Raw genomic sequence first — 15,442 nt, forward strand, 5'->3', positions numbered from 1 at the left:
CTAATGTGGCATTTGCACATATAATCATCTTGCTCCTATTTAAGCCTTGCACGTCCTTGACCCAAAGTCACATTCTCATTCACAGTAGGTTTGGGGGTTGGTTAGTACATACACCACTTTGAGACCCGCAAGAAGAAAGTGCATCTTTTTCTGCCAATGCCTAAAATTGCTTCCATCGAATTGTTCAAGTTTGACAGAATCCGCAATGAATTCCCTCAAGGTTGAAGAACCAACCATAACAAAATAATGTTTTAAGATTGTAGAATTAATAAGTAGAGAAAATGCTGCAGAATAGAATATTTTTTGCCTCCTATGGTAGGTGTACCATGCAAATCACATGCATCACTATGCACTAATTGAAGTAAAGAAGAAATTCTAGCAGTTTTGTTAAGAAAAAGTTTTATGGTTATTTTGGTTTTAATACATACACTGCACTTATCATCCATGTCATTTACATATCTAGGAATTAATTCCATATTAGCCATATCATGCAATTTTGTAATATTAATATGTCATAAACAATAATGTCATAAAGAAATTGAATCAACAATATAAACAGAAAATTCATCATTCTCTCCTCCTCTTTCTTACATTAAGCTTCCATAAATTATATCTTTTTCAAATCTGGATTCTATTTTCTGCAGGAATAGAATTCTAAAAAATTTGTTCAAATTATTCTAAAGGCGTTTGTGATTAGTTTTTGTTTGTGTATAACACAAACTGATATCAGATTATATTATAGGCTTCAATGTATCTTGAAAATGTATTTTCTGACTCAATACATATTGTCTGGTGGGGGCAAATAACGTTTTAAGAAAAACGACATTGTAACATGTCTTGAAATATTTTCTAATCTGCAGTATTTTCTTATCTTATTGCTATAGATAGTCCCTTGAAGTACCATCAAAGTGGCCATCATGGGCTCCTACAATTTCATTGTAATGACTTGTCGGTCGTGTTCAAGGGTGGATCCCAAATATTATGTCTCTGTAATTAATGGGCGCTATGTATAGGGATGAAAAAAAAAGAAGAAGTTGGGCAAGATAAGTACACTATTAAATCCTTATTAGCCATGAGCATGCACTACTTGCATGCTCTGCGACACTCTCTTTTATAAACAAAAATTAAAAATTATAAAAAAGAACAAAGAATTAAAAATATAAGAGCATTTTAGGATAATTGGAAATAATTACTAGGGTATTTGAGAGATAAATTTGACATAATTATAAGGATATTTTGAAATAGTTAAAAGGATATTTTGGGATAATTATTAGTAGTTAACTGGATAAATTTGATATTTTTTAAAGAAGACACCAAAGATGAATCTTCTTTATAATGTTAGAGATGTTGTGATTCTCTTCGCACTTCTCTATTGAATACCCAATAACTTAAGCATTGGAATGTTTTTTTTTTTTTTTTTTGAAGTCTTCTTTTTAAAATCCTACTCTAGTTACTCTATGTAGTGACCTGAAGAATAATATTATTTTAATAATAAAGAGGGAGGAAAATGGAAATAGGAACAGAAGGAGGCAATAGATCGTGTTCGTCGACGACATTGCATTTTGGAGAATATAATAATTTTAAGAAATTTCTAGAATTCGTCGACGAATACAGGTGTTCGTCAACGAATGCATAGGGAAATTCATCGACGAATACAAGGGTTCGTCGATGAGAAAATACTGAGAGGCGGATGGGCTGCTCTGAGTTTCGTCGACAAATACAGGGTTTCGTCGACGAATTTAATGAAGGACTCGTTGACGAGGTGACGTGTCTCGTCGACAAATCTGCCCCTATAAATAGCTAAAAATCGAATTTTTATCCATTATCAACGCCGCTCTCTCTCTCTCCTCTCTCTCTCTACATCCCTCTCTCACTTCTCTTTTTGTTTCTGGGCCTATTCCTTACCGGATCGAAGATCTGAAGCCACCACGACGTTCCTGGCGGAGTTCTCTTCAAGTTTGTTAGGACGGATCGTCTGTGGGATTGAGTTGGAATTCATCTCAAATTCAGGGTAAGGTCTTTTAGTTTATTTTTGGCCTTATGACAGTTATAGAAAATGATGCAGACGAAAAAATACTGATATTCTGTTATGAAAAATGTTGTTTTCAGGGTGTTATGTAGAAGACCCTGCGGGTGTTAGGCTAGTGTATCATAGGGGTCTTCCAGTAGTCAGGTAAGATAAATATGTTATGCTAGGTTATTTTAAAATATTATACAGTTTACTTAATTATGAAAATTATGTATTAAAGTATGGTGTGACTTGAGAATATGAATATAGTATGGAGTTATGTTTACAAATTTCAGTATCATGATTTTACGTATTTCAGTACCATGATTATACGAATTCTAATACCATGATTATACGAACTTCAGTATTATGATTATGCAGTCTTCAATATTATGATTATGCAGTTCTCAGTATTATGATATATGAATTACAGTACAGTTTATGCAATATCATGGTTATTACGATTATTTCAGAATCATAGTAAATCAGATAGTTGTATATAGAAATATATTATATAGTATCAGACCCTGTTGAATTATGCAGTTACAAAGTACGGTACCGTTGTTATAGATATTACGTTATGTTATGAGTGCAACCACCTATTTAAATAATACGTGGTAGTAGGTCGATCACCTAGGCTCTTGACGTGGACAGGCTCCCCATCAGATATGGGTTGAGGTGGGCAGATTAGACCGATGGAGTATAGTAATTTATTCCTGATTTACCAGTCAGGGTAAATCCCGCTTACGGGCCGTACAACCCTGTCATGAGGGGTTAAATCATGACACACAGTTATCCACAGGGAAAGTTTTCAGTTACTATTACGTACATACATATTTACAGAACAGTGAACATACTTATGTACTCTAGAAGTATTTTGAATAGTAACCTACAATACTGATTTGTTAAGTAACATGGAAAGGGTGGTGTATCTTATCACTTATATTGTATTTACGTATTCAGTTATACATGATTATATGAAACAGATTTTCATGATATTGTAGCTCATTTGGCACACACTAGTAATAGCATATTTCGTCTTATTGAGCGTTGGCTCATCCTAGTGTTGAATCATTTTTCAGGTGATTCAAGTAGGCGAGCAGACCAGGCTCGCAGATAGAGGGGTTTCAGTAGTGCCCTGTCAGTGAAGTGAGTATTGTGAGAGTATTTTTGTATAGCCCTAGCTAGCTGAAAGTACTTTGGGAAATACAATTATATTTGTATATTTTGGAAAACATTTCAGAACTCTAGTATTGTATGTAACGATTTATGATTATGTTTATATGATTTCTGCTTCTCGCTGCTTAGGTTAATGATTGGGTTTACCCCAGTATGGTATCAGAGCATATAGACTATCATAGTATAAAAAAAAAAAAAAAAACCAATTGATTAAACAGGTCGTTACACTCTATACATTTTTTCATGCATGAATCACTCTATTAAGAAAGACTATCACCTTTTTAAGAGAGCTTATAGTCCGTACCTTTTATGTGATCGACTAAATTTTATATCAACTATATACACAACTTTTAAGCAATAAACAATTCAATTGTATGCAGATATTGCAAGTATATTTTAGTTAAATAGCACAAAAATTAATAATCAAGGAAAAACAAAAAGCTCATTCTTTCTATACATAGATCAATATAAATAAATGTCTTCCTTGTTAACTTTAAACGTCCCTCATTGTAAAAAAAAAAATGCAATAAACTATTTGGAAATAATTACACCGTGATAACGTATGTTTTAATAGTAGTGTAAAATACTTCTATAAATAATTATTGATAATTAAATTACAATCATATAAATGAACTGTTATATGTTTTTTTATCAAATATTATTATTTTTTTTCTCAAAATTTACTATTAAAATGTAATCGAGTGCTTATTTTTAATATTAAACAGCAGTCTAAAGTATAATAATATGACTTTTTTTTTTTTAATTACATGGAAACTTCAACCACTAACACCTATGAGCCTCCACCGGACCAAAATTAAATCATGTGGCACATTTTAACACACAAAAAAGTACCTTATACATATTCCCACACTTGACGGTGCTGCATTAACATCAAGGTGTGACCCATTAGATGGTTGGTCTGATTCATCTGTTGCTGACGTGGCACGGTCCCCTGGGTCCCACTAACCCACCGTCACTGGAGACCAACTCATTCCCAAACCCGGCGTAGCTTCGCTTCGCTTCGCATTTTCTTCCCTCTTTTATATATAAATCGCTACTCTCTCTGTCTCTCGCTCGATCTGGTTCTGTTCTTACCCTCTCTCTCTCTCTCTCTCGCCATAGACGGCCATGGAGTGTCGGCGACCGCTGGCATTGCTGATGTTCATCCCTCTGGCGTTTCTTCTCTCGATCCATGTGGGACACTGCTTCTACCTTCCCGGTGTGGCGCCCGAGGACTTCCAAAAGGTCATTTCTCTCGCTCTCTCCTGTGCTGTTTGTGATTCTGGGTTAGATCTGTGTGCATTGCTCAGATCTCCGTTGTTTTAATTTTCGTTGGATCTATGTTTGATGTAGTATGCGTAATTGTGAAAGTTTTGGTCTCTTTGCGCTAGATGTTGCATATATTCTTTGCTATAGGTGGCTTTCTTAGAGTTCTCGAAGTTTAGGGTTGTATATAGCTCATGGACGTAATTTGTGGTGAGTAGGTGGTACATTGCATGATCCACGAAGTTTAACTGTCAAAAAAATCGATTCAATGTGTCTGCGTACGCGCTTATGAGAGAGAGAGACGCAGAACACATTCTGAAATCCAATGTTCTGGATAAGTTTTTAGAACATGACCTGGAAAATTTTTCAAATTAATTATTGAACATATTCTTTGCTGTGGCAGCCCACTTCTAGTTATTTGAATTGGAAACTGGTTTGGTTACGTAATCTGTTAGGTTTGAGGAGAACAATAACAAAGAAAAGTACAAACAATAAAATGGATCACGGTGACTCTGACATAAATTTGGTTTTGCATCACAAAGTTCTTCAATGATACTTTGTTTCGTTATCTTTTATGTCCAATTTTGTAGCTTTAATTCTTTTTGTGCTCTCATTAGTTTGATCTATGGTTTTGAGTAGAAACACTTGTCATATAGTTTTGTATAACTAGACATTTTATCTGCTATAAAAAATGGGAAGATTTGAACATTCTTATTTGAAGTTGAAGACTGTAGAAGCAGAGAAGAAATATTACCCTAAAGGATTGTTAATGTTGCTGGTCTGCCTTTATGCAGTGAAAAAGTAGACCTTGGTTTCAGGCGTATTGTCATGTGACTGCATTATACAAGCTTTGTTAGACGAGGCAATTCAACTTATCAAAACAAGAAATATTTCTGTTCTAATAAAATTTTAGGATAATTCCTCATGCTATAATTTTAAACGTATTTGAGCCTTTTCCTATAAATGTTTGCTTGTTTAATAATTTGATCAACCAAATTTCCATTTCTTGAGGTATGACTGAAGCGGGCAAGGGTGACATTGTTGGCAATTCATCGCAAGTTTTTACTGCTGGAAATCACTTTTGAGGGCTCTATAGTTAATGTTATTGTCTTTTTGGACATAAATAAGAGGCCAGTTCCCAGTTAATTAGATTTGGAGAAACATTGCCTATAATGAGAATCACCTTTCTTTTTAATTTATCTTGTTATCATGTGTTATTCTGAAATTGTGACATTGAAATGAGAACTCTTTTAAGTATATGGGAATATGGGATGTAGGGTTTATTATTATTATTATTTCAGGAGTTACTAACTTAATATGCATATTGGTGTGCTATTCCACCATTTAGATTCACAAGATCAACCTATTTTGACCTTTATATCTTAAAGGGATAGTCGGCATGGAGCAAAAAGTAGAGACAACTGGCCTTCAATTTAAGTTCTAAGTTGAATTTTTTAGCAATGAAGGGTAAAGATGTATGTTACAAATATAAACTCTAAATAGTAAAAAAGTGAAATCGTCCAAAATATGATTTTTACTCCCCCATATGACAGAAGTTTATCTACTGTCAATTGGTTTAGACTACATTTCATTCTAATTCTTGACTATTCAACAGAAAATATGTTGAATATAGTTTATAAATTCTGTTTCCAAGTTTTAGAAGCTTGAAATGTTTGCAGAAAGTACAGAACTGTAGAACAATTGTTTAAGCGATTCATATTGAGTCTGTAGGCATAATGATATTGGTTCGTTGTGGACCGTAATACTGTGCAACATCCTGATACTGTGTTGGACTGTAGTGGATGATACGGATGTAAATCAAGGCTCACTCTGATAAATTTGCTTGGGCTGCAAGGAGATCAATTGATGGTAAAAGTGAACAAATTGACTTGTACTGAGTTACTGCTTCTTGATTCTCTTGTGCATGCATTTGTGACATGGCCTCACAAATAAGACAGTGAGAGGGAGTCAACTTATAAAGAAGTCACAGAGAATTGAAAGTGGGGTGCATTGTGACCTTTAAAATTTTAAAAGGAGGCTACAGAGAGATAACAGATGGACCCCATCTTATTTTAACAATATATTACTACAGCTAATACAGTGAGGTGTTTTAACCCTTAGGAGGCGAGGAGTAAGCCTTAAGCTGTTGAGGCGTAAGCCTTTTGAGAGTTTATTATTATATAAAATGATGTAGATAAATTACATATATTTTAAAAATAAATAAAAATAATAAAATCACTGATATAGTGTAAAATAAATTAAATATAATTTTCAAACTACTTGTTGGCCATTCAAAAATTACTAACTTGAATTTAATATGCAAATCATGACAAAAGATAGCTATAAAATTAGGAAGTTCAAATTATTTTCAAGATCTAATATACAACTCTCAATTATTTTGGTAAGGTTGAGGTTCAACAGTTTTAGATATCAACAAATATTGTGACATTCCTTTTATGCAAACATGGAGTCAAAATTTTCTAGCCAAATCCAACTTGAGAATCACACACCCAAAATGCGTAAGCCTCAATCGAAAAGTGCAAAAAGGCGTGCCTTTTGTACAAATGTGGAAGTCTCAGCATGTAATGCACTAGACTTTTCGGGATTTGGTATTTTAGATTGAGCCGCAAGGCGTTATAGGTATTCCCTGCCTTGAGGTGAGCCTTGATTGAGCCTTTTAAAATGTTGGTGGTGGTAATTTATAGCCTTGATAAATACTTTTCTGCCTGCGGAATGTGAATATATTAAAGTATTCCTTTCATCCTCATGCTTTCTTAAGTCCAGCAAGCACTTGAGAGGGACATTTCTTTTAAACTGAGGAATTATGACTGCACCTGGTACAAACTTAATGTACAGTGGGTGCAAACGTATTGTACTATTATGTATATGATGAGAAACCTGGCAGTTAAGGTTCCATAAAGAAATTTCAATTACCCTGTGGCTATCTCTGGCTATTTAGTAAATATTCAACTTCCTCATTCAGTTAGGAAATAGTGAAATGCCACAGAATGGTTTTAATTATGATATAGTCTGCCATAAAATTGTAAAAAAGAAATCATCTTTGTTATGCTTATCATTTATGAGGGCTCTACACTATTTTCCAGTTAGGAAAAAGTTTGGAATTTTGGCCTATGTCTATTTGTCTTCTACGTTTGCACTAAGTTTTATTTTAAGAGGTGGCTTTGTAGAGGAACTAAGGAAGTAAATCTGAAGGTGCTGTTTGGATTAAATTTGTTTGAGAAGAAGAAAGGAAAAGAATATAAAAAGGAAATCTATTTTTCATTGTATTTTCTTGCTATATTTAATGCTTTAAAGAAAGAAAATTTGTTCTAATATGTTTAAACATTGAGAAAAATTAAAGGTTAAGGATGTGTAAAATTCATTTTTTGATAGTTGATTTAGTAAGTATTTTATTTTCTTTTTCACTTTCCTTGATAACCAATCTTGAAAAAAATTATCCCTTCATGTTTTCCTCTCTTTTCTCTAATGTTTTCCTAGTTCTAGGGGTGTAATCGGTTCGGTTCGGTTTGGTTATGGGCCAAACCAAAAACCAAACTGAACCTTGCGGTTTTTTAAATTCACAAACTGAAACCGAACCAAATGTATTGTCCCATGGAGAACCGAACATTCGGCGGTTCGGTTATAGTTTTTTCGGTTTTTAACCGATTTTCTAAACACCAAGCCAAAAACCCCAAACAAATTACTCTGCAGGAGCTTGGCAATGTCACAATTGAGAAAACACGGGTGAAGATTTGCTTATGATTTTAAAATAAGCGAGGGGAATCTGCGAGGGTCGAGGTGAACTGTACCTTATGTCCTCAGCTGCTTGAGAGCTGAGAGGATAGGGGAGGAAGGCAGAGCTGCAGAGGTAGGGCCGCCGTCCGTCGATGGTAGTGGTGCAGCACAGCTGCACTGCCTGTGCAGAGGGAAGAGGCGAGAAGGCGACTAGCGATGACAGAGAGTGAAATGGAAACCGTGAGGGGACTGGCGACTGGCGAGGGGGCTGAGTCGACTGACCGTCAACTTCAAGTGTCTAAGACAGAGAGTGAGAGTTGAGAGACGGAGAGAGACTGAGAGTCAGAGAGAGTCTTAGTTGCAGAGAGGAGAGATCAGTGTGAATTGTGAAATGAAACTATGAAAGTATGAAACCCTAGTAATTATATATTAAGTTATTATATTAATTATATATATATTTTTAATTTAAATTGATTTTTTCAGTTTTTTCCGTTCGGTTATATTCTGTAACCGAAAATATAAATTTTCAGAAGCCGAAACCAAAACCGAATACCAAAAAACAGAACTGCTTGCGATTTTGGTCCGGTTTTCGGTTTTCCGGTAATTTTTGTACACCCCTACCTAGTTCCAAGTGGGACCTAAAAGTATTTTCTTGTTTTATTGTATTTTCTTCATATATTTTTGGTATTCTTTGTTTGCATGAGAGCAGGTACCTTATTCTTGTCATCATACCTTTCTTTGTTGTCTTAATATATTTTTGTGTTGATCTGGAAAAAAAAAAAAAATCTAGTACTAAAATTGGAAGTTTTGCGTTTCCAACTTTCAGAGGATATTGCTCTAGATTGTGTGGACTCTGTAATGGCGGAAAGAGGATTCATGTAGTTCCCACCTAGTTAGACTTAAGGCTCAGTTGTTGTACTAAATCTGGAAGTTCTAAAAAAAGATTCTGAGCTTGGAAACACTTGAAATACTTTTTTTCTAAGCTATGAATCTAGCATACATGAATTGATCATTCCAGAAATGTTAATTACTGGAGACATTGTTTCCTTAATGTTTTTTCAAAAAATGTGTGAAACATTAGTAATAATATAGTCTTATAAAGTTTGCATCGGCTACAGGGAGATCATTTGATGGTAAAAGTGAACAAATTGACCTCTACAAAGACACAGCTTCCTTACACATACTATTCGCTTCCATATTGTCGTCCAAAAAACATAGTTGACAGTGCAGAGAATCTTGGAGAAGTACTTCGTGGTGATCGTATTGAGAATTCTGCTTATGTGGTGAGTTTTAATACATTTCAGGAGTCTTGATATGCTTGACTATTTAGCAGTTCCTGACTTTTAGTGGAGTGTCTTTGTTGCAGTTTAAAATGTGGGAACCACAGATGTGCAACATTATCTGCCAGACAAAACTTGATGCCAAAGCTGCAAAGAAGTTCAAAGAGAAGATTAATGATGAGTATCGGGTCAACATGTGGGGTCTTCTTCTATTTGGGATTATAACTAAATGTGCTAGTTGTCATGCAAATTTCTTTGAAACAGTAGCTTTAATGAATCTAATATGTTTGTGACAGGATCCTAGATAACCTTCCTCTAGTTGTTCCCATACGAAGGGTAGATCAGCAGCAATCTCCAACTGTTTATCAGCTCGGCTTTCATGTTGGGCTCAAAGGGCAGTATACTGGAGTAAGTACCTAGGGTTACCAGCATCCTACACCCTATTTTTTGTGAAAGTAAATATTTTTCCGTTTCTCAATATTTTAAACTTAAACATATACAGAGCAAGGATGAGAAGTTTTTTATCCACAACCATCTTACATTTACTGTCAAGTATCATAATGATCAACAAACTGACTCAGCAAGAATTGTGGGCTTTGAAGTTCAACCATTCAGGTTGGTTCTATTATTTAGTGTTTGTTTTGTCCTGATCTGTTTTGTTGAATATTGTGTGATGATACAAGATCTGAATTTCTGGATTTACTCAGTGTGAAACATGAATATGATGGGAAATGGAATGGGAAGAATCGTTTGAAAACCTGTGATCCTGGTGCAAAACACACAGTCATCAGCTCAAACTCCCCTCAAGAGGTTGAAGAGAATAAGGAAATTATCTTCACTTATGATGTTGAGTTCCAGGTTAGCTTCTGTGCTTCAACTCTTTAGTAGTTTGATTAATGATTTGAACATCAATTATATTATCTATTGGCAGCATGTGAATAGGATTTTAAAATCAAATGTAATTTGTTCATGTATTGCAGTACTAATAAATATTAAAACTGTATTGTCAAGTTCTTTTTTTCGAAAATTTTTGGACAATGTTGAATAGTTAGAATTGTATTATTTTCTATTTGAATCGTACTGATTCATATCAGTTCTGCACCCAATTGATTCGAATCTAGTGGAGATCAAAAAACAACTTAATTGTTGCTCCAAGCTGATCACATGAGTCGAACCAATTGATCTTAGTTGATCTCACACGACTCTTAACTGGTCAGATCTAGTTGGGCCCGACTGGTTAAAACCTAAAAAAATCTTTTTTAATTTTTTTTTTTAACAATATTTACTTCTGTTGACTCTCTACTTCTATAACTGGTTCTGTATTGGAGTACTGATAAGTACTAAAGCCATGTTATGAAGTTCTTATTTTACTAAAAAATTTGAGCTAATGTTGAACGGTTAGAGAATCATATCTTTGTGTTTTGAATTGTACAGTTCATATCAATTTCACATCCAATCAATTTGAATCTACTGGCGAATCAAAAAACGACTTACTCATAGCCAAGTATCGATCAATTTTCACCCTGATTTGAATGAGTCAATCTGAATTGATAGATTCATATAGCCGACCCCACCTAGTGGGACTTAAGGCTTGGTTTTGTTGTTGTTATCTGAATTGATTGATTCACATGTTTTGAACTTGTCAGATCTAGTTGGACCCCTACTGATTAAAACCAGAAAATAACCATTTTTTCCTGCTTTTTCTAAAACATTATTGCCTTTTATTGCCTCTGTGTCTGTTCTATCTTTAAAAACTGGGGAAAATAGAATGTTAGGCCTTCTGTTGCCTTCGCAGAACCATTCTTCACTCCTCTGGAGTAGGATATTTGTCTTCTGCCTTCGAGCAGAAGGGGCAGGACACTGGTTGGTTAAGATGCTATTGACGTTTGGCTATGTTTTCAAGATTCAAAGGTTGGTTTTTATAGTTTTTTTGAATTATATATCATTTTCATTTCAGTTTTTTTTTTTTTTTTCTTTCTTTTTTAGTTATTAGAGAAAGCATATTCATGGAAAAATGATTTTTTATTCTCTTTTTTTTTTTTTGGGGTTGTTAAACACCGAAAGTTCAATTTTTTATTATCTTTCGTCACCTTCCCTTGAACCCTATGAATTTCAGTCTTTTTGTTAATTTTTCTTTAGATTTCTTCCCTAATTTTTAATTGTTTAGAGAAAGCATAAACATGTAATGAGATTTTTTCTTGTTAAATTTTCAATGTGTTTCACTATTTTGTTTCTTGTACATATACCATGAATTGATTTTGGAAATTTGACAGAATCTTAAGATTTATGTTGATTCTAATTCCTCAAAATGGGATTTTCAATTCACAATTTGTATCTCAGCTTAACAACTATGATGTGGATATTATCCACAAAAATGTCAACTTATGTACTCATATGAGACTTCAGTTGCTTTGGGAGAGAACTGTCTTTCTTGCTTCTTTGTGGGCCTTCTCGTCTAGTTGCTTCAAGGGAGTTTGTTTTCCAGATTTTACCCGAATCAGCTGACTTTGTTAATTTTGATGCATCTTTTTCTTTGCGTCTCTCTCTCTCCTAGGAGGATGCTTTATCCTCTTTGCTTTTTCTTTTGTTTATTTTCCAACAGCATCACTTGTTGAACTAGTTTAAAAACATAATAGGACATTGAACAAGTGTGCATATTTATTTTGGTTTTGTGTAAATACACAGGGTTACTTTGACAGCGTGGCAGAGTAAACCGTTGTTCAATAAGACATTTTAGAACTTATATTTAAATTATGCTTTATAGTCCTCAGTACCTTTCATACATTTACTGGTAAAAACAAGTCAAGTAATGTATTAATTAAATATTAAAATTTTTATTCCATCAATCAATCTTATCTTCCTTAACTGGGTCTTTTTTAGTTTGTTCTATGTAACATACAAGCTTATTTGTTGAAATGAAGAGAATGATGATAAATCTGTGTGTTTGACAGGCAATAGCAAGTCTCATTGTTGAAGTATGAATATAGGAAACCATCGAGGAGAATTGTGAAAATTAAGAGGCGGATGATATGCAAGGCTCTGCTCCTTCCACTTTTCACCAAATCCCGTCCACTTAAGAAATTCCTGCAAAACATGACTGCGCTATTTTTAAAGTCCTATTTGTGCTGCATCCCTAATCAACCATTTTTCACCCTTCCACACAACTCTAGCAACGGAAGGCATATAAAAAATGGCTATGCTAACAAAAAATGCATTTTGAGAGCAAGAGACTGCCTTCTCAACCATCTTTCTCTACCTTGTTGCAAGTACTATTGTAAGCAATTTGTATACACCACCAAGCTGTCCTTTTTAGTAAAAAGTCTCCAATAGCATATCTTTAGCCCCTCCTTTATGTGGGATGAGTGCAGTGAATGTAATTAAGAATTTTATAGAAGCAGCCCCCTTTCCGGAGAATACTTGCAAGAAATTCAAGAACTCCTCTTTATCACTACAAACAAGTAGGATAGAAACCATGGAGAAGTATGGTTCGAGCTTTTACACCTTTTCATATTTTTAGAGTGTGCTAACTCTTCTTTTTAAAAAGATTGATCCACCCAATTTTGTCTTTTAATGCTCATGGATATTTATACTGCATGAAGGCATTGTATTTGATGGTAGATGTGTGATGCTTCCTTAACACTGTATCATCCAAGTGACCCATTTTCTGTCTTGCATACCTTGTTTTCTGCATTTTATTCACCTTACAAAGTCCAAATGATTTACTATTTTGTCTTTTAACATTTCTTCAACTTCCATTGCAAATTCTTTTTTGATATTAACATGTATGCATCTGTATTTGAATTGATATTACAAGTATTTTTTTCTCAACCAAGACATTGATATTATAAATGTGGGTACACAGACTAAAATTTGTTTTGTCTATACCTTCTCCTCTACATTGTTTTTTTTTTTGGAAAAAGGTTCATTCACATTGTAAAAAATTGAAACTTGGACATTTTCTTATCCAATTATAAAAAAATCCCTTGAATAATTTGATTGGATCATGCAGGTAAATAATTACTATGATTTAGCATTGATTTAGTTTTTTTTTTTTTTTTTTAAGATCTCTGTAAAATTAAATATGTAGTGGGTGAATAGTGAACTGATTATACCATGACCAAGGTAATTTAGTTTCTAATATTTTGTTTCATTCATGGATGCCCCACAGGAGAGTGATGTAAAGTGGGCATCTAGATGGGACGCCTATCTTTTGATGAGTGATGACCAAATTCACTGGTTCTCGATTGTCAATTCTTTGATGATTGTTCTATTCCTTTCTGGCATGGTGGCAATGATAATGCTACGGACGCTTTATCGTGACATCTCCAAGTACAATGAGCTTGAGACCCAGGAAGAAGCCCAAGAGGAGACAGGATGGAAACTGGTCCATGGGGATGTCTTCAGACCACCAACAAACTCAGAGTTATTGTGTGTCTATGTTGGAACTGGAGTCCAGTTCTTTGGGATGATACTCATTACCATGATCTTTGCTGTTCTAGGATTTCTCTCGCCTTCTAACCGAGGTGGCCTCATGACAGCCATGCTTTTACTCTGGGTCTTCATGGGTCTTTTTGCTGGTTACTCTTCTGCGCGTTTATACAAAATGTTTAAAGGAACAGAATGGAAGAAAATCGCAATCAAGACTGCATTCATGTTCCCAGCAGTTGTCTCTGCCATTTTCTTCGTCTTGAATGCTCTTATCTGGGGCCAGAAATCCTCTGGAGCTGTGCCATTTGGAACAATGTTTGCACTGGTTTTATTATGGTTTGGTATTTCAGTCCCACTTGTGTTTGTTGGTAGTTATGTCGGTTTCAAGAAGCCAGCAATTGAGGACCCTGTGAAAACAAACAAAATACCTAGACAGATCCCAGAACAGGCTTGGTACATGAACCCAATCTTCTCAATCTTAATTGGAGGCATACTCCCATTTGGAGCTGTTTTTATCGAACTCTTCTTTATACTCACCTCAATCTGGCTGAATCAGTTTTACTACATCTTCGGCTTCCTTTTCATAGTCTTCATCATACTCATGGTCACCTGTGCTGAAATTACCATTGTGCTTTGCTACTTCCAGTTGTGCAGTGAGGACTACCTGTGGTGGTGGAGATCGTACCTGACATCGGGTTCCTCCGCACTGTACCTCTTCCTGTATGCCACCTTTTACTTCTTCACAAAGCTCGAAATCACAAAGCCAGTTTCTGGAATGTTGTATTTTGGCTACATGCTGATTGTTTCATATGCATTCTTTGTCCTCACCGGTGCCATTGGGTTTTATGCCTGCTTTTGGTTTACGAGACTCATCTACTCATCAGTGAAGATTGATTAGTTTATGCAATCAGGCATGCGGGGTGGCTTTATTCTCTTCAAAGAAGCAAAGAATCATCTTAGCTCAAGCTTCAAAATTAAGGTATTCATGCACCCTTTCAGATGTAGCTTGGTTTGGTCAGTATCCATTGGTGACAGGGCCATATACTTATGTTGTTATAGTATTTTGTTTCGTTATTTCTTTCTTGTAACCCATTTGATAGAGACTCAGCTAGTTGCTTTCAATTTATATTCATTATTATTTCCTTTTGGTAATTTGGTTTTTGTTATGAGAATTCTTATAGGATGATTACATCAGGTGTATTTTTTGGACTGCCAGCCTATTTTTAGAAACGACGAGAAGGAATTCTGTGGCACAGAGTGAGTTTGTTAATGTTAGTAATAATAATTGGAGAAGTGATAGATCTAGAATAGCTTGTAATGTAATAAATCATGCCAACTTGACAGAAGATTTATGTAGCCATCTACAAACCTAATAGGGCTTGAGACTTGAATTTTTTTTCCCCTGATTTGGGGGGCTTTGAAAGGGAGAAAATGTTATTTATTTGCAGGGTAGGTTTATTGCATAGTTGAATATTTTGTTTTTTGGTAGCCGAATTTACTTAATCCTGCCAGACTGTCTGGAATCTATGCTTCTTTCTGAATTGTT

General features: G+C 34.8%; 1 protein-coding gene across 1 annotated transcript; it reads left to right on the forward strand.

The window, feature by feature from the left end:
- Positions 1 to 4,182: 4,182 nt before the first annotated feature.
- LOC131152216 (transmembrane 9 superfamily member 9-like) lies at positions 4,183 to 15,048 on the forward strand. The gene is made up of 7 exons (XM_058103949.1): positions 4,183 to 4,432; positions 9,307 to 9,471; positions 9,555 to 9,664; positions 9,765 to 9,876; positions 9,971 to 10,083; positions 10,176 to 10,326; positions 13,637 to 15,048. The coding sequence occupies exons 1-7, from the start codon at positions 4,316 to 4,318 to the stop codon at positions 14,792 to 14,794; spliced, it is 1,926 nt and encodes a 641-aa protein (XP_057959932.1). The 5' UTR covers positions 4,183 to 4,315; the 3' UTR covers positions 14,795 to 15,048.
- The last annotated feature ends 394 nt before the right edge of the window (positions 15,049 to 15,442 follow it).

Source organism: Malania oleifera, chromosome 3 (genome assembly GCF_029873635.1).
Source record: "Malania oleifera isolate guangnan ecotype guangnan chromosome 3, ASM2987363v1, whole genome shotgun sequence".
Classification (NCBI taxonomy): Eukaryota; Viridiplantae; Streptophyta; class Magnoliopsida; order Santalales; family Ximeniaceae; genus Malania; species Malania oleifera.